Raw genomic sequence first — 20,738 nt, forward strand, 5'->3', positions numbered from 1 at the left:
TTCTTTGTGTTAAGCACATTTGAAGCTGGGTTTTGCTAAATTAAAGGGGACCTATTATGAAAAACACGTTTTCTCTTGCTTTAACATATATAAAGTGGTTTCCCCTCAGCCTGACAACTCAGAGAAGGAGGAAAGCAACCGAATTCTGCAGTGTCTGTACAGCCGCCCGGATGAGCCATCCAGTCTGATGTGGATCTATGAGCCGTTCAGATTCTGCTCCCTTTCGTTATGTAACCAAAATGCAAACCACGCCCACAACTAAACACTGTGTCCTAACTGCATGCGAGCGTCCGACTATCGCGTCGCACTGCGTGACATCGGACGCTCTCTGTCCATCTCCCTCCAGTCAGCTGCCACTTTATCGAGGTTTTTGTAGTGAAATGAGGAGGAATCATAGAGATAACTTCTCATTTCAACTAACTGGATCAGCCGTTCTCCATCCATGACTGTTTCCTACAGCGATTCAACCGGCTTTCAGCGCGAGCGACATGAAGGAAATAGAAGCAGTGCGTCCGACAAATGCTCAAAACAGCGTGCAGCACTGCGCAGCACTGCGCAGCACTGCGCAGCACTGCGCAGCACTGCGCAGCACTGCGCAGCACTGCGCAGCACTGCGCAGCACTGCGCAGCACTGCGCAGCACTGCGCAGCACTGCGTCGCTCGCGGCCAGTTAGGACAGTCCAATAAAAAAATAAAGCAATGGAATTTTTTTTACGCTGATGCTCGCTCGCATCGCATGCAGTTAGGACACGGTAACTCCGCCGGCCGGAGCTTCCGCCATTTTTTCGTAGCGGTTTATCGCGTCATTCAGGTAGCCAATCAGCACAGAGCCTCATTATCATAGCCCCGCCCACTCAGAATCCTGCATAGATAATGAGCAGACATGGCTCAGAGGCTAAATTTCTCATTTATTTAGCAAAAACAATCAAAAGCTTGTTTTTAAGACATTCAGATGCCATAACAGGTCCCCTTTAATGAAAAATAGTTTGTAGATTATGTAACTCTAAGCCACCAACTAATATAGAACTACCAATATACAATGAAAAAGCAGAAAACATCACCTGAACATATTACTAAATGACATGCTCAGTGCTCTAAGTAGAACTGAGCAGTTTGGTGTCAGATGCCTCCCCCTTTCCCGCATGACCAACCTTCATGCTGCCATGCTGCCTTCTGTCCTACTGGTGGGGGATGTGACATTCAGTTCATGTAACAAAGTGTCCTTATGGAGAGGGGCTTCGAAAAGTAAGCTCCATGACTGAAAATGAGATTTACTTAGTTGACAGGACTCAGATGTGCAGTTTGGTCCGTCAGTGGTAGCATTCTCAATCCCAGCCTATCGTGTTTCACTACCAGATAGATGATTGTTTATCCTTTTCTTGGTAGCCTATTTATAAATGAATAATATGCAGTGAGAATGTTCACCTTTCACATGCTTCAAATCATGCATACACAGCTCTGTGATTTAATCCTCGATTTAATCCTGATATGGTGAAGTAAAACTTTAATAAAAACAACACACCGGTGACTTTTTTTCTGATTTTGTTTCTCATCATCATTATGTATACCTGTTCAGTCCTATTCAGGGTCAGAGGGATCTGCTGGTAAACAGGTAACCAGTTCATTGCAGGGGCTACATATCGACAAAAAAAACACATAATCTACTCATCATCAGTTTACCTGACACACATATTTCTATTTTGTTATTATTGTTTCATATGAACTGTGGGAGGAAGCCAGAGTAAACTCTTTACATGGAGAAGCCCCTGCTGGGATCCAAACCAGTAACCTTCTTGGTGGGAAGCAACAGTGCTAAGCACCAAACCATAATTGCAAACAGAGGTTAATTGTCATGTGCAATCACAGCTAATCAGGTAGTATTGGAAGTTCTTGCTAATGTGATTTTAAATAAAGACAGAATACTTGAGTCTTGTTCTGGATCATAGTTGGTCCATTCATAACTTGACGGTTCCTGAGGCTCTTGTGTCTACAGTGCACAGATCAGATATAATCTGCAGTGAAAAAAGCCCATAGATTTGGATACATTCAGGTCGGTTTCAGACCTTATTTACATGGATTCACTTATGATGTTTACGTGGACAGATCAGATTTTTTTTCATTTATAACTGTAGTGAATGGTATAAACACAGATCGACCTATATTTTCTCCACTGTTAAACATGCCTACCCTTTTCTGACCTCCAACAATTCTCCTGAAAGGGATGGCTTAGACAATATTTTCATTTTTGTCTTTTACAACTTCAATAATAAAGAGTTGGACTCTGAGCTGCTGTTGTAGACATTCACTTTTACTGAACTAACTTCCAACACTGGGGTTTGAATGTGCACACAGTGTGGATTATCAATGCATTCATGGAAACAGGGGAATATACAACATCTTCTAGCCAGGTGCATCCTGCACAGCATTTCCTCATCCAGAAACTGGTATGAATGCAGATATATCACTTTTAAAACATGATGAGAAAATACATAAATAATATCAACTTTAAATCAGAATTGACCATCAAGACCTGCAGAGTAAATATAATCTGTCAGTTTACCATGCTCCACCTGGTCATGTGTCTCCCTCCTGGCCATGTGATCATAATTCCATACTATCAGTTCATTAGTTGCAGATAAAGCACCTGATGCCAGTTCTCCTCATGATGCACATGCTAACCTCTCATATAATACAACATTTTTTAAAAACCTCAGTAAGCTCTTTTGCTACTGTATAAACATAAAGAGGTGATTGGCTCCATTACTTGTTTCAATTCAGCAGTGTATTCTCTTTTTGTGACACCAAAAAGAAAATATCTTTCGTTTTCTCTACTTCACTGATAAATGTCTTAGATTCCCATTTAGATAAATCGTGCTTCGTCTTTGCTGTTATTGTCAAGTCTGTTTGGTTGCGGTGCTAACAGTCTTTTAATATTCAAATTACTATATGGCTAAAAAATGGAGAGCAAATCAGACTTTAGAATTTATAATAGAATAAAAGAGTCGTACATGTCCACGGCTTTATAAATGTGGTGAGAATGAAAGAACATTGCTGCCTTTGTGTGTGCATGCAGTTTTAATGATGACACCACACAGAGTTTTGTACTTCTGGCCCCAGGTGTTCCAGGTCCCTGATCAGCTGGTTCAAATGAAAGCAGTCAGTCTTCAGTCCTTAGTCTAAAGAATATAAACCCTTGCTTGAGATGGTAGTCAGCAGCATTTGTCTTTTTCCTAGCCCATGTCTGTAACATGTCACAGACATTTATCATCAATTCAATTCAATTTTATTTACATAGCACCGTCTATTACAACAGAAGTTGTTTCTAGGATCTTTCCAGAGACCGAGAACATGACCCCCGAGCAATTATTACATAATTATCAGATATTATACAGTATATTATTGATAATTATCATTATCAAATTCTTTAATGTCAGAAGTCTGCCAAAAGAGCTCTACGTGGTTCTGTTGTAGAGAGTAAAAGGCTGATATATTTAAACATATATTTTCAAAGGCTGAAACAAGTAAGATGGGAAGCCTCTTTCACAATCTGTGTAATAGAACTGGATTTTAACGGCACTTTTACACTACAGTACCTACTCAGCTCGACTCGACTTGCCCTCGTTTCTTTTCAATACCCAGATCAGAAGTAGGAGGTTGGAGAGAAGCTGCTGTGACGTATTTGATTGTGTGATCTAAACGAAGAAGACAACAACACTAAAGATGTAGAACCTGGAGGAGATGATAGATGTGCTGCTGGGTCTGTGACTTGTGTTCAATATCAAGTTAAAAAATGAGAGTTAGAGAAGCTTCAAGCGGCGACGCTTTTTTTTTGTTTGTTTGTCTCGGCTGCTGAGAAATCCGCTGGAGCCGTGAGCAGCTATGAAGAGACAGAGGTCCTGGTAGATCTGGTCGTTCCTTATCTCCGTCTAGATCCTTTTTTAATTCTCTCCTCAGCACCAGGTTTATGAACATCTGCACCTCAGAGTTGATCATGAAACACACTTCTGCTGCCATTGCTTGTTGAATAAAATGAACAAGAAGCAGCAGTCAGAGTCTCTTTCTCTGATTTCCTCCTCCTGACTCAGACGTCTGACTCCAACCCCCCGACCAATCGGTGGCCTGTAGTGTGATGATGTCAGATACAGCCGACTCAGCCGCTTAGAACCTCGACAGAGTAGCTACAGAAAAAGTATCAACTAGGCACGTTAGACCCCTAGTGGGAAAGCGCAAAACCGAGTTGAGTCGAGTCGGGCTGAGTAGGTACTAGTGGAAAGGCGCAAAAGTGGCAATACCAGAGCCTGGTATTTAGAGAGCCCTGGGATTCCTGTTAACCCCAGTAGTCTGAGAAAGCTTGGAAGATAGTCATTTGCAAATGGGAGTGAACTAAACAAAGGCCAATGAATGTTGGCTGGGCAATTGGTATTTATGGTAGATTCACTGGATCGCTGACCTGGATGACACTGGAAGAAATCAGCTGAAGGAGGACAATGAGAACATGATGTGTAGAATAGTTAATTGTATCAAATCAAAAATATATGGGATATAGCTCATCAACTCAACCAGAAAATGCTTTAAAGTAAATTATGATGAGTGATGCAGAATTAAGCCTGGTTGATGCTTCACCCTTGACCCGACAGCACTTCCATGCTGGAGCAGGAAACCCTATACCATGAGCTATGCAGTACCTTGACGTACATCTCTCTTGTGCTGAACATCACTCCAACAAATGTAATTGGTCTGCTTGATAGCAATGTTCATCTTCAACTTTTAATTTCTATCTACTACCTCTGTTTTTTTTTCAAGCTGGGCACCATGAAAGATTTCCACTATGCCAGTAAAAATGACAGATGTTCAACATTTATCAGCTCCAACTCCATAAGATCTGTTTTACTTGCTCAGTCGCTATGCATGAGCTACATCCAGGTGATAAACAAAACACTGCAAGTTACAGCGCTCCAGAAAAAAACCTGCACCGTAAAACTAGAGACCAACACAAACAACAGACATGCATAAATGCCAACAACATTTGTCCTTGAAGTAGGTGTGTGTAGTTGCTACATAGAACCCTACATTGAGCTTTAGGGATATCATTTACATTTAATCATCATTTTTACATCGGTGAAACAAAGCAGTTCAGCCAATGAACTCTTGCAATGAAAATGTCAAATCAAACACTTAAACTTTGGTCTTTAGAGTTTAAAGGAGCATGAGGCAGGATTGAGGCAGGATTTATGAAAAAAATTCGTATACATTTTAAGTTTTCTAGTAATAATGTCAGATGAAGCGTTCCAAATCAAAAAGAATGATCCTCTAGTGCAGGGGTTCTTAACCTTTCTGACCTTGGGGCCCAACTTTTTCAGTACAGAGTGGCCTGGGGCCCATTAAATATAAACACTGTATAGCAGGGGTATTCAACTAAAACTTTAAGAGGTCCATTTAGAGAAAATTTACTCAAGCGAAGGTCCAGAACATCATAATATATATATATATATATATATATATATATATATATATATATATATATATATATATATATATATATATATATATATATATATATATATATATATATATATATATGTGTATATATATGTGTGTGTGTGTGTGTATATATTCAAGTAGCCTCATAGTTGTATCAACATCTGCATCTGACTGTTATATTAAAAAAAGTACATATTTGCCAATTAACATGTTTAACTTGAATTAAACATATTTTTTTCTCTTAAAAATAAAGTAGATTTTATTTTATTTTTCAAATGCTATCTTATTTTATTTCTCTACCAGCAGTTTGAATTTCCCCTTTTCTTTGTTAATTGTCTCAACACATTTTTATACTAAATTAATATAAACACATCTTAACAATTTAACAGTTTTGCAGTTTTTCTTTCTTCCCCTCTTATAATCTTATGCCCCCACTTTCTGTCGTTCAGTGAGAGAACTGAGCTCTAACTTCTCCTGTCAGGACTTTAAATCTGGGCTGGATGGTGTCAGGTTCTCATATGCATGTAAAGGTGCTCATTGATGAGCCTGAAACGATATTTAGTTTTAATTATGTTCACTGTGGAGAAAGCTGCTTCACAGCTGTATCTGGACCCAAACATGGGCAGGATGTTTTAAGATGGTCAGTTTATTTTTCTGTGACTTCAGTTCAGACTTGAGTGGATATGTTTGATGAGAAACTTTGTGTTTTGTTTCAGTGGCGTTTCACTTTCGCACTTTGAACGCCACGGTCTCTGAACGTATAAGACACTGGTTTTGTACCAGTGGGAAGACTGAACAGGATGAATTTGTCCATTCCGGGTTGCATATTTAAAAATACAGCGAGGACAGAACTTAGTTTGATTTTACTTTAAGTTATTTACATTAATAAGTTGTCAGGACTCAGTGTGTCGGGTTTCATCCGAGCCTGATCAGCTGCGACGGGCACAGCCCGCACCGCAGCTCTCTGGTCGCGCTGCAGCAGTTACTTTCCGATGCTTTTTCGAAAGCCCGAACAGTCCAGTCCAGCAGACACGACAGCCCACGCATCTACATCTACCATCCTTCAGCAGTAACGACGGAGCCCACCGCCCGAGCGGCAGCCTCAGCCGACCTCCCCGGCCGCGGGGACGCGTTGGGATAAATGATCAAGCCGCGCTCGCTTGCTCTGGGCGCAGACCCAATTAATCGATCCCTAATCCTGGCGGATCTAAACCTACTCTGTGCAAAATGAAGGATTTTCTCTGTAAAGACACACCATTTCTCTTACTATTACACGTACAGCTAGCTGAGTGTCTTCTTCTCCTCATTTGGTTGGGAGTTGCTATGCAGTCCCGCGGCCCTCGCGGCCCTCGCGGCCCACACGTACAAAACTGAATTTTTTTTGGCGGCCCACTAGATGGCGCTCGCGGCCCAAGTGTGGGCCGCGGCCCTATGGTTAAGAATCACTGCTCTAGTGTATCTCTCCGTTGCCTTGAACAGGCTGTGTGCTGCAAAATGTGCTGCAATTCGGTCCCGAATTTCCCGCGCTGTCCTGTGGATGTGACGTCACATGACGCTGCATGCACGTTCTCCCCGTTCTCCCGTGCCGGCTTTGCTGTTGGCTGCAGTACCCCCGACGGCCGTCGTGGCGAAGGGTGGCGCTAGAGAGTCTCATTTCTTAAAAGGAGCCTCATGCTCCTTTAATCAATCCAATCCCCATTTATTAGGGTTACATAGAAACATAACTTAACTCCCAATCTATAGAACTGGAATCATTGGTAGTCGTGAGAATGAAAATTCTCCCTCTCTTTGGCATGTAAGATAATGTTTTTAGGCAGGGTTCCATTAGCAGTTGTCCAGGGTTGGGGTTTCCATTACCAGGAATGGCTCTGCAATTAGTATTTTTGGGACCCTCTGCCGGGCTAAAACACGTCCCTGCCTTGGGTTAGGTACTGTATGCCAATGTGCCCCTAAAACACTGCTGCCTGGAGGGTGGTTTTGACTCAATACTTATTGGGGGGTAAAAGATCAGATTCAGCCATCTTGATGTACCCTTCAACGCTGAGTTGGAATCAATCATCAGTTGGTGCAGTGCTTGCAGACAGTACAGAGAAATACAGCAACCACCTCAGCTCCTTCAATGCTGATCTTATCATCCGACCACGTTATTCTTCTTTTTTTTTATCCCTTCTTTGCCATCTTCTTCTTTGTATATTTATTGGTAGTATACACACAATGTATGTGGTGCATTGCTGCCACCAAGTGGTATGGAGTGGCAGTTTAGTAAGTCAGTTGATCCTTCTCGGTCCATCATTGATTACGTTTACATGCAGTCAAAATTCGGGTTAAGGTCAATATTCCGGTTACTGGAACATTCTGAATAATCTGTTTCCATGCGTGAGCAAACAGGGTTATCCCTGTATACATGGTAATTGCATCTTCCAGCGATGCTTGATCTGGTCTGGCGTTCGTACAAATCCTGCTTCGCGCAACTTTTCGCTCACCTTTTTGTAAATCTCGCTATCCCGGTACTTTCTACCATCTACAAATGCCAAAATGGTCATATCTTTCATTACATTTATGAAGTTATTTAGTTGGTAGGAGATTAGTCTCCTCCTGCTCCAAGATTCCTTAAGAAAAGAACATGAGCAGAAAACAAATTCCTGTTCCTTTTGATAACCAAATATTCGGGTTAGAAAAGGAGTAACCCAGGGGTCATTTTCGGGTTTTTAAAAACCGGGATATGAGCAAATTCCGGTTATTCAAAGGGATTATTGGTGTTTACATGGTCTCGCGCAACCGGGTTATTGCTAATATTCCGGTTAGAAAAGGATTATTGATGCATGTAAACGTAGTCAGTGAAATGGAGACATGACGGCTGAAAAGACAAGAGGACAAAGACAGTCCTTTCACAGTTTCAGCCTCGCCTTTTTACCCAGGATCCCTTTTAATGGAAACTTTCCTAATGGTATGGCTCTTTCCGAGGTATTTCAATGTACTCCACCTTTGAATGTTATTGATGGTGCCTTTCTTGATACTTTTTAACACATTTTAGTTTCTTAAAATGGGTACAACGTAGGCCACTACTGTTTCTGTGAATTTACCTTGTACAATTAAAAATATTATCTTAGCATAAAATGTATTTTTAATTGTCTCAATTTGGTCTTAAAAATATTATCCAAAAGGTTTGAAAATAACAGATTTGCATTTAACTGAATTATCTGTTCCTCATATAGAAAAGTTGGCAGTATATTCCTGTGTGAGACAAACACAACAATGGTTTGTACAGTATTTATTCAATACTGGTAAGTGTACATGGTGAAGTAGCTTTCCTTAGTATTCCCTTCCTATGTGTAACACATAACACTGACATCCACTATAGGATTAATCAAAGCCTATAAATACATCTCGGGCACTATATGGCATCAACTGCTTTAATAAACATAATTGTTGCATGACATTTAGATTAGTGTGTTAGGGTGTTTATTTTATCACAAGCAGGGGGTTAATAACAGCTTCAACTATGAATATCTGCTACAGAAGCTGCGCACGAAATTACCTTTGCAAGAAAATCCTCAGAGTTCAGATTTTATTGTGTGAGTAAATCATCATGTACGGAAATCACATCTTGGAGGAATTACTCAGTTTCATAGGTCATTATAAGGTGGGCCTCATCAATTTGTGGGAACAGTTGTTGGCTGTCCTTTCGGGGTAATAAAAATAAAAACTGCACACTGCTGGCTGAATAAGCTCTTCCTTCACTGGTGAAATGAGCTCATTTAATGCGGAGTGAATATCAAATGTTTTCTACCATCATTTCAGTTTGTAATTCGAGGACCATGCTAGATATTTTAAATGACTGTGTCTTATTTAATGCAATGAAGGTTAAACTCACCTCTTAAGCGTATTATATCCACTGCAAATGCAGTTGACGTGCGACGTGTTACAGGAGCTACAAGACGACCGTTAGGTGTACATTTAAACAGGGTAAATCCTCTGAATTTAAGCTTCTAAAAGTTCATCTACAGTTTCTTTAAAGATTGAAGAATACATTTTGTGTGTGTGTGATTGCATGCGTGCATCAGTGTGTTGGTGTGTGTAATTACTGAAAGAAGAACTAAGAGGGATTTCAAACTGGGTGTTAAATCTGTGAGACATTTTTGCAGAGCTTTAAGTATGAACTCTAGGCTGGATTTTAGTTTTGTGCTACATAATTTGTCCCAACAGAGAAGGTTATTTTTTCAAGTTAATCAAATCTGAATCACTAGAGACTAGTGTTTGAAAGGGTCATACAGCCATACATCTTAATTTCTCCTACTCAGGCAGCAAAACACAAGAACATCATTGCTAAAAAAATGTACATAAGTTTAATTTTGCTCTTCTGGAGAGAATGCAGTCATTATATTTTTTTGAACCATTTTAATTACGATTACTTTGAAATGGCATGGCTAAACTAACACCTCTTTTTATTATACAAACTTTGATCAAATATATACACATCCATGCCCTATTAGTCAGAAGCAGTTGGGCCAAACCATGGATAAACAGTGACATAGAAAATTAAAGCTGCAAGCAGCGATGAACGGGCCCTCGCACCCTTGTGAACGTTCAAGCGTGCTGCAGTGGAAGCGCTTGTATGACTTGCATGAAGATTCTTCAGGCCTGGACATTTAGTGGATGACACCAGCCACAACTCTCTATGTCAAACCATTCAAAAGTTATGGCAGAAAGTAGGAACTATCAGATATCGACCAATCAGATGAAGGGGCAGGACTAATTTGCACCAATTAAGGTGAAGGAGTCAAAACCAAGTCCGATGAGACTCTCTAAGACTCTCTGGGCCCGATTTACTAAGATCCTAAATAAAGAGTACTAAATTGTGTGTGCACTGAAAAAGATTGCACGTGCTGTTGTTGTGTGTTTTGCGGGTGATCAACTAAGAATGCTTGCGCAATTGATAACAGGTGCAAACCGCAGTATTTAAATAAGGTGTTGCGTGTCTTACGGTTTGCGCCATGGAGAGTCTGGATGGAAAGCAGGAGAAGCAGGATAGTCGCAAGCGCAAAATTAAATTTGACGAGTTGAAGTTAGAGATTGTTGTGCCGTATTCAGCACCCCTGCCGTGAAAAGCAGCCCCTCGTCAACATATATTACCCACAGATCTCTTATTCACGAGTAAATGTCAAAAAGGACTAAATGCTCATGTTTAATTTACTACAAATGACAACGTACACACAATGACAAAAATTATATTCTCATTCCGTGTCACGTTCTGTTTAGCGTCCAGTTTTGTGTTAATGATTCATGTTTAAATGCGCTCATGGATTCCACAATAGTCATACTTTCCCACAATCACAGTCACAGATGACAAAAATCGGGTAAATGGTTATTGATGTCATTAATTAATAGCCTGCTTACTGTGTTGTCTTCCATAATATTTGTAAATATATATAATATAAACTCCTAAGTATGTGTTTGTGTGAGTGTGTATAAAGGGGTGCTTTTCACGGCAGGGGTGCTGAATACGGCACAACACCACAATAACAGCAGCCATCGGTGCGTAATGCTGGGCAGATTAGCACCTTCCTTTCGAACGTAATAAATACAGACGCAATCACAATCAATTACTTTCGGGCTTGGTAAATCTCATTGCGTGTGGTAAATGAACATATTTGCATTTTCCCCTCCCAGTATTTAGCGCTTTCTGGCGGGTACGCCCCATATTGATTATTCATCAGGGCAAAAGTACTAAATGAACAGCGTGTGCTATTTTGCTCATTTGAGAGGCGCAGTCCTCTTTGCATGCTGTTAGTAGATCAGCTTGCACATTGGTTTGCGCGTGATGTCAAGTTTGCACACGTTTTTACGCATGCAAACCTTTAGTAAATCAGGCCCTCTATGTCAAACCATTCAAAAGTTATGCCAGAAAATAGGGACTATCAAATATTGAACAATCAGAAGGAGCGGAGCTAATTTGCATCAATTATGTTCAAGGACTCAAAACCGAGTCCGATGACAACACCCACGACTCTCTATATCAAACCATTTAAAAGTTATGGCAGAAAGTAGAAACTATCAGATAGCGACCAATCAGATGAGGGGGGGGGGGGGGAGCTTTTTGTCGTCTATCGTCGCCACGGTAACGCTTTTGACTGAGAAAAGTAATCCCCATCGTCGCAGGATATAGAAGCACATTTTGATATATAACACACCTGGGTGCACGTTACGGTTCAGGCCGGATTAACAGCCGCAATGCGCCAAAATGACACGATTAATTCAAAATGGCGACTTCCTGTTCGGTTTCGGCCATGGCGCCAAGAGACTTTTCTTTAAGTTGCGACATGATACAGGTGTGTACCGATTTCATGCATGTACGTCAAACCGTATTTTGGGGCTTGAGGCACAAAGTTTTCTAGGGGGTGCTATTGAGTCATTAGGGCACGCCCATTTATGGAAACCATTAAATATAAAATTTTTCGGCAGGCCTGGCTTGCGTGCAAAATTTGGTGACTTTTGGGGCAAGTTTAGGGGGGCAAAAAGGCCCTCATTTCGTCAGAAAAAAAAAAAAAACAGGAAAAAAATTCCTACAGATACAATAGGGCCTTCGCAGTGCTCGGGCCGGGCCCTAATAATAGACAAAAACTCTTGCATATGGGTTTTGCAGGTATTTTACCTGCAGAGCTGAAGAAATGAATTTACTTCCTTAAACATGAGATATGTAGACCAGAACACCTGCTGGTTACCAGTGTGCACCAATGCACTGTAAACCAACCACAGTTAAACTGGGTTCTTTTATTATCTTTAAAATCAGACTGGCACATATGGCAAGCATTATGATGCATATCCTGTATAGCCTCACAACTTTATATTTGACATAGCAGTGAATATTAAACATTGTTTGCCTCCCTTGGTCATCAAAAATTCCCTTTATCCACAGCAATCCTTTAAATTACACTCATTGTTTCCTTCTCAGTTGATTTTCACTCAAAAGTGTCGTCACAAGTGCTAAATCTCATACACAGTTTTCATCACAATTACTGTTGCCAGCCAACACCTACAGTAGCAGTACTATTGTTTATTTCGCATATATGTAAGCCTCAGAAGATGGAGAATGCACCCACCGACTGCCAGCGACAACTTCAACCAATCTCTCTTAATTCTCTAAGGTGTCAGTGCAGCACTGGTTTTTGTTAGCATCCTGCAGCTATGTAAGCTTCAACAATAACAACTGACTTTACATTTACCAAGGGGCAGAATGCTTAAAGCTGTAGCAGGCAGCAGGATGTTAATGTGAGAATCTATCCACCCTGAATCAGAAGAAGGAGCTACAACCAGGAGCTTCTTTATCCCCCTATGGAGATGCTCTAGATTCACCATCTTCGCCCAAATTTAAGCCTTCTGTTGGGTCGAGTCATTAATCTCTTTGCAGTGCAGCAAGTGCAAAGTTTCGACTTAAACACTTTAAACATAAAAGGAAAGATTTCTAAGAATATTTTCAAACTATGTGCTTAATGGCACAATGACAACAAAAGGATTGGAACTGCATTTGTTGGGATGGTAAAACCTCCTTCTTTTGAGTTAAAAAGAAAGCTGTACAACAGAGAGAATTTGAAGGAGGCTTCCTGCCTGCAGAGTAAAGATGTTTTATATTGAACCGTACCTCGGTGGCATCTCTCTATTCTCCCAAAGGGGGGTAGTGGAAGTGCCCATTCTACTCAGCTAAATTATAAACAATATCTGACTGAAAACTTGAAAAAAATACTTTCAGCAGCATATTTCCCGAAGCTCATTAGTGCTGCAGCAAACCTGAGCTTTCTTCAGCCCCACACGTCTTGTTTTACTTCACATATAGAACGTATTTATTTCAGTGCTGATTGTAATTCCTCACACTACCGTCTTAAATACAAAAAAAATTCAGATCAGAGAGCCACTAATATGCATCATCCTCAAATTAAATAATAAGATAAGAGTCATAGACACAGTAAATGGTGCTATAGTGGGATCTTAGTCTTCATTCTTCTGCTGAGAGATGGGCAGAGGAGGCAGTTTCCATTTGGATGTGGAGAGACTCTTTTCACTGGAACTTCATGCTCATTGCAAGACAACAAACATTCTTACGAGTTGCCATAGTTGGCCGAATCCTGTTAAATCCTGTAGCTCATATACATCTAACATTTCTAAATAACTACAGTTTGCTATGTCCTGTCTGTCATAACTTAAATCGATCCTTAATGTGTCAGTTAATGTCAATAAATTACTTCTAAGATGAAATTACTGCTCTTTTTCAAATATTTTAGTGATCACAGGACTCAATAGAAGTCTTAATACAGTTACAGTATGTATGGCTACAACCTTTACCTGTTCCTTTCCAGTGCAACATTTGATGGCATAGACAGAGCAGATTGGTCTGCATTTTAAGCACATGCTGTCTTTTTTTTACCTAGTTCATGTTACACCTAATGCTATTTATTGTGTATTTTATTCACATAAACACACTTGCACTGCTTCTCATTACATAAATGTGCTCTGTGTACACTATGTAGCTCTTGGTTTCTTCAGTTAAAGCCAAAACTGTTTAAATCCAAAGAAAGATGTGTATAGTTTGGAAGTGAAATTGATATGGTGCTGTATAGAAAAGCATCAACCCCCTTTCTGATATTAACTCTCGTACAGAAACTCTTGCCGGTCTGTATGTAACAGCATGTTCTTTCCTATTTTTAACCATTTCCTACCTTTTTCTAGTAAAGACATCAAAGAATCCGTTTTTTGGATGATGTTATTATTGATCTTGATTTTGAGATGAAGTTACACTGATTGTGTGAAGTTTTCTTATATATTTCAGGCATGTTGTTTTGCCTTCTACGGTTCATATTGTTTTATTCGTAGTGTAAACATTTATTCTAACGGTAGCAATATCGATTTCTTCTTCGGTGGTTTTTTATACTGCGACTCGGTTTGACTGGTGAAGCTGAGCTGGTGAGTTGGTATACGAAATTATTTTAATTTGTGTTAAATATCATAAATATGTCAGTGAAATTAACATATTTATACAATTTATATATTATAAAATATGTTGTGTATTGTATGTTGTGTGTCACTGTTTCGCCGGTCAAGCGCACGTGGGATTTATTAGGCAACATTAGGCTGGTAAATTTTTTTTACAGTAATCAACACCGTCCGCCCCGTGACAGAGAAGCGGCGGTTGGACGATGTTTTTTTTCTTTTTATCCCACAACGAAGTTGTCTGCGGATGGGGGATCCTCACCAAACACTGTAAAACAGTCATCAGCATCTAGCGCCGATCCTCGCCAAACACTGCAAAACAGTCTTCAGCATCTCGCACCTGCACTAAGGAGAGGTTTTGGGGGTCGGCTCTGGTAAGGCAGATGGATCTTTCAAGGTTTGCTACACCGATCGGACTCTGTGGGGCTGTGGGATACGTTTGCAGAACCTTGCACTCCTGGTTGCTCGGCAGAGATCTAACCAGCGTACGAGAAAAGTGGGAGGCAGTACTCAAAGTCCAGGAGCAAGAGGAAGCATTCAAAGACTGTAGGTCTCACAGCCCAGACAGGTGTGACCCTCCCCACGACGACGCGCAATCGTCTGTTTGTTAACAAGGACAGAGCAACGGGCCTCTTGTTGTGCCACGGCCGGATCCAGTCTGTTGATAAAGGGGGATATGGGGTCCCGCTGATCCCCTACAGGGAGTGTATCAGCAGCCTCCTTGCTGAAGAAGCCCACCGGGTCAACCATGAAGGCGTTGCTGGAACCCTCCAGATGAGGAAGAGAGCTTGGGTGGTGCAAGGCCTTAGACTCGCTTGGAAAATTGTGGACTTGTGTATTCATTGTCAGAAGGGCAAAGCCAAGTTTTGCTCTCAAGTAATGAGCAATCTCCCTTCTGTACGGACCAAGCCAGCAGCTCCGTTCGAGTACACAACGCTGGACCTGTTTGGTCCATACACAGTCAGAGACGGTGTGAGGCGGCGCATGAAGAAGAAGGTCTGGGGCGTGGTCTTCAGTTGTATGGCCTCAAGAGCTGTTCATGCAGATTTGGTTGAGGACCTATCAACTGAAGGCTTTCTCAAGACTTATCAGCATTTCACCGCACTAAGAGGCTATCCCCGTAAACTCTGGTCCGACCAGGGCACCAACTTCCTGGGGGCCAGAGCTGCGCTGGAGGATTTCTACAGCTTCCTGGCGGGTATAGACAAAGAGGTAGTCCAAACTGACTGGGTCTGGGAGTTTAGCGCAGGGGATTGCCCGATTCGGAATGGCAGAGGCACCTGTCCTTGCGTTGAAGAGGTCATTGAGCAGTGTTGGTGAGGAGGGCAACTTGACCATCCTGGAGTTCCAAACCCTGCTCTACCTGGCTGCCAACCTTTCCAATGAGAGGCCAATCGGAGCCAGGGGTCAGATTCAGGAGGAGACTGTGGACGTGGTGACACCAAACTTGTTCCTGTTGGGTCAAGGAGAGCCTAGGGGCGACACCCAGGGCTTTGACTTCCTTACCTACCCGTTCAGTCATCTGCGAGCAGTCCAGGTGGAGGTGGACAAGTTTTGGAGGCATTGGAGCCAGTTGGCAGGACCTCACCTGTTCGTCCAGCAAAAGTGGCATGCCCCAGCCACGAATGTCTCTGTGAGAGACCTGGTATGGGTTGCAGACCCATACCAGGCCATACAAACGCCCTCTGGGGGTGATTCAGGCTGGGTCGTGTCGAGGAGGCGTGTCCAGATGATAAAGGTGTGGTCAGAGACGTCAAGGTGAGGGTTTGTCATAGTCTTCCTATCATCCTGGTCCAGGCCAGGAGGAACCAGGAGCCATGTCCTTCAACGGTGCTACACAGGGACGTCAGACGAATGGTGGTGCTCCTACCAGTAGAGCAGCAGGAGGAGGCTTAACATACTCTCCTAAGGACTTGAAAGTATGGACATTTGAATGCAGGACTCAGACCACGTCTTTGTCACTGGACAGTTATTTGTTTCTGTATTTTCTCAATTGAGGAGTTACACGTTATCTTTGTATTTCATTTGTATGTTAATAATAGATAATACTAGTTATTGTGGCCTACTTGGTCAAGAACCTGTAGCCCAAGTGGGAAGTGCGTGAAGTTTTCTTATATATTTCAGGCATGTTGTTTGCCTTCTATGGTTAATATTGTTTTATTCGTAGTGTAAACGTTCATTCTAACGGGAGCAATATCGACCATTAATTTCATCTTCTGTGGTTTTTTATGCTGCGACTCGGTTTGACTGGTGAAGCTGAGCTGGTGAGTTGGTATACGAAATAATTTTAATTTGTATTAAATATCATAAATATGTCTGTTAAATTAACATAGGAATTTTTACAGTTATACAGATTATATTTATATGTTTTTCAGTTGATTATCTGCTGACAGCACAATCACTGTTTAAGTTAGCATGTGTGGAGTTTTTTAATGAAAAAATAAACCCGTGGAAAAGACAATGGTTGTGTGTTGGAGCTGATTGTGACACTGTTTCGCCGGTCAAGCGCACCCCGTGCGGTGAGATTTATTAGTCTAACAACGTTAGGCTGGTAAAAAAACGTACACTGATCCTAAGTCGTAAATCATTTACTACTGCAATGCTCCATCAAAACTCAGTCGGGTTGGCTTTAGCTCTACAGTGCATGGCCTTCAATATCAGCACAGCTCCAAATCGTAGCCTGAAGACAAACTCCAGCGAGGCAAGCTGTTTTGATTAAATGTTCTGAGGCCATCGATCATCGATCATGCGTTAATTATGGAGAACACATTAAAGCACTGATGAATGCTTTCAAAGATGTAAATATCTCCTTTAATTAAGATTGTGGATTTTGATCAAGCAAGTGGATTTGTGCAGGGTTTTGTTTAAGAACAAAGCTTAAGCAAATTATTTACCTTGAACAATCTTCTTGGGAAATTACCTGTCGTGTTTTTGCTCTTTTAACAAATATGTTTAGCAAACACAGTCCTTTAGAGCATAAGGGCAAAGTCCCTTCATATGGGATAGAGGTGGAACATATAGGAATGCTTGAAGTACAAGGTTGCAATGTACTGTTCAACCTGAAGAGCTGAATAAAATACCACCTATGACAATTTCCCAGGAGACTTCAACAAACACAAGCTGTTCGAACTACCTAGTGCACCCAAGCACAATTTGCTTTAATTGAGTTTTTAATCCCATTTGTAAACTGCTCTTGTTATAGAATAATTGTTTGCTGTGGAATTGGATTTCATTGGTTGGTCATGACGATTGTAGAGGCAACTTGAATATACAGAAGAGAGTTTTAATCCATTTTTCACAACAATGTGCTTCAGATGAAAATAGAGAAGAAGATGGAAGGCAGGAGGGAGTTATGTAGGGAACACATGGGATTGTCTCTGCTTGTAAAACTCAACACTGAGCATAACAGGATCAGCTTCTGAGGAACACAGAAAGCAAACGCCCACGTCAACTTTACTAGGAGGCAAGAAAAAAGAAAAAATTAAATAAGAAAAAAAAACTTTACTAGGATGATATTTGTAAAACTGAAATGTAGTCACTCACTGAATAATATTAAACTGAATACTACTCTGAATAAATAAATATAAAACTGTCCACCTATTTCATATTTGAGACATTAATCATATGCAGTGAGTGAAGTTGGCCATAGCTACACAACAGAGCAAAAAACCAAAACGTTTGGACTGAAGCTACATGCAGATTGGCTGAAGCTCTGGATGTGTTTAGTGGATATAATTTTACCCACTCTCTTGAGAGGACAATTCCTGGCCGGAAATTACCAATTTAGTTAGGTTTGTATTTGTAGCACAAACAAACTACAAGACCATGTGGAGGGAAACTGAGCTAGCAGCAATGGACCCGAATGCTAAAGCTGATAGGGAGATACATCTTGAATGCAATGGACAAGCAGGGACTGACCAAATATGGATCACATAACCTCCTCCTGCCAAATCAAATGCCATACTGCAAACACATAGAATAGCATGATATGCCAGCTTGCTGGTAAGCAGCTGACAACAGCTTAGATCTGATTTGTTGGCTCTGGAAAACACAGCGCAGTTCACGTTTCCTGATTTCAATATTAGATAATGCTTCTGTGGCCCTTCATGTTTTTTTCAGGTGATGAATGATATCTTAGTCACCCTGAGTAATATAGAGCATTACCCAAGGTCACAATCATTACCATGCTGTTTGCGTTGCTGGGTTTCAAAGTAAAAATTAAAAATGGAACCTATCGTTTTGTCATTTGCAACCAGATGATACATGTTCATTTATCTAGTAGTAGTTTGCATTAATGTTAAAGAAGAGCTTTGGATAAATATAGCCTTGCCTGAGAGAGATGCTGTACCCTGGTGTGTGTAAATGGAAACTGGCCATCTGAGCGTGAATTTCCTTTCATGCAGAACGATAAAGGCAGTGTGTTATGAGAGAAAAAAAGGAAAATATGGAAAACAGAAGTAGGTGAGTATCTCCTTGGGCTATTAATTAGGCCCACTGAACTGTAAAAACAAAGCTGAAATAACCCATAGAGACAATTCAATGCCACATACACGCAATACGATCGCGCCTGAAACAAACATACAAGGCGATTTCCTCCAAAGGCCCTCCATATCTTCTTTTCTTTCTTCTTCTTCCTGTTCCATCATTGTAGAAAATGACAGTCGGAGCTGCATCTATCGGCAACTCACCTTACACCCAAACATGAGGGAGAGGGTCCGGTTGCTGCAGATGACCTTACACTGGCACATGACCGGGGAGAGACACTTCAAACTCCTGACAGGCAGAGACATCGGTCCAGAGCGCCGCAGAACGGCGGACAACACGGAGCAGAGCCGCTCAAAGAGCCGCTCAAAGCCGCTCAAAGCCGCTCACAGCCGAGACGCACAAGCAGGGACGCGCGGAGACGCGCAAAGACGCGCGGAACCGCAGCAGAGACGGGGGCAGGGGACGTCGCTGATTCCACTAGACCGGCTTCCCCCGTTCAAACCTCATGTATTTATATTCCTATGCAACTTGAAATGGTTTTTCCTTCTGGTCAGGCTCGGAGCGTCGGCCGGGGTCCGCGCAGCGCCATGTTGTCCAGAGGTTTGAACAGGGGCAGCATCATCCAGCATCATCCAGCATCCTCCAGCATCATCCAGCATCATCCAGCATCATTCAGGCTCAAGTGTCGCCTTCCTTCTCTCTCACTCCGTTGTCTCCACTTGGGTCCCCGTAAAGTTTAGACTTAAAGCGCAGCTGGAATCAGTGGAAAGCGAGTAAAGAGATACATTGCCGATCTATTTGACGAGACCATATATGGAAATATTAGTCAGCCTAAATTTAAATGTACATATAAAAATACACACACAATTAGAAGCAATATAAGCTGATAAACATTGACGACGCTACATCAAACACTCTCATTTGCTCTTGGTCACATGTAACAGTGTAATTGCGGCGCCCCCTGTTGGAATATATTAGAAAAAACTGCTACTGGAACTGTCTCTAGTGCTGAAATCTGCTGAAATCAAAGCAACAAATAACGACACAAATGGATGATCTATTAGAATAAATGCAGGTATTAACCTGGCTTTCCCAGATGAAAGATTAACAATGTGAAAGAACTGTTTCAATATCTTTCCTTGCAAAAGGAGTGATTTGGAAATAATAAAAAGGCCAACATGGGGGGAGCTAAAGGGTGGTCCGTGGAAGTAAGCCTGGCCACCTCCTAAAACCAAGAGAAAAATCCATCAGACAGCAATTGGCGAATTCACAGAACTGGAGATGCATCTGCAAACACTTCTTCAAAGGAATATGAAAAAAATGATATAAATGTTCTCCACCTGGCTCATTCTGTAGTGGGTCATTGTGTACCCTGGGCAGCCCACCAGTTCATCACAGGGCAGAAACAAATAGATAAAATAATTAAATAGATGTGGTAGTAAATAAAACTAAATCAAAACATGTATTTGCATTCAGGAATATGTTTTAGAATAAGAACTGTGATTTATTTCAGGTCATGTTTTTTGGATAAATAATAAAATTATGTTACAAGTTATAAGTTATATTGAAAATTGTAAAATAATTTACGTATTAATAAAGGACTGGTAGCAGCATTTAAGCGCTACCAGTCCTTTTTTTTTGTGATGTCATGACCGAAAATAAACTAAACTAAACTAAACTAAAAAAAACTAAACTAAGTGATCATGTGCCTTTCTTATGGCGCATGGGGGTTTAACTCCAGGTTAAACTCTAAAGCTATGTTCCCAAACCATGCACTTCTGCACTTCCAC

At 41.2% G+C, this 20,738-nt stretch overlaps 1 protein-coding gene across 6 annotated transcripts in view; it reads right to left on the bottom strand.

The window, feature by feature from the left end:
- Positions 1-20,738, bottom strand: part of LOC133459580 (disks large homolog 4) — a 155,619-nt gene that overhangs the window by 78,893 nt on the left and 55,988 nt on the right. For 3 of the 6 annotated variants that reach the window (XM_061739674.1, XM_061739671.1, XM_061739670.1), the window contains exon 1: positions 19,152-19,317. The exons of the other annotated variants lie outside the window; for them this stretch is intronic. In XM_061739674.1, coding sequence (XP_061595658.1) covers positions 19,152-19,253 — 102 coding nt within the window. In that variant the 5' untranslated portion in view covers positions 19,254-19,317. Of the gene's footprint in view, positions 1-19,151; positions 19,318-20,738 lie in introns of those variants that run through there. 6 annotated transcript variants of the gene reach the window in all.

Source organism: Cololabis saira, chromosome 14, assembly GCF_033807715.1.
Source record: "Cololabis saira isolate AMF1-May2022 chromosome 14, fColSai1.1, whole genome shotgun sequence".
NCBI lineage: Eukaryota > Metazoa > Chordata > Actinopteri > Beloniformes > Belonidae > Cololabis > Cololabis saira.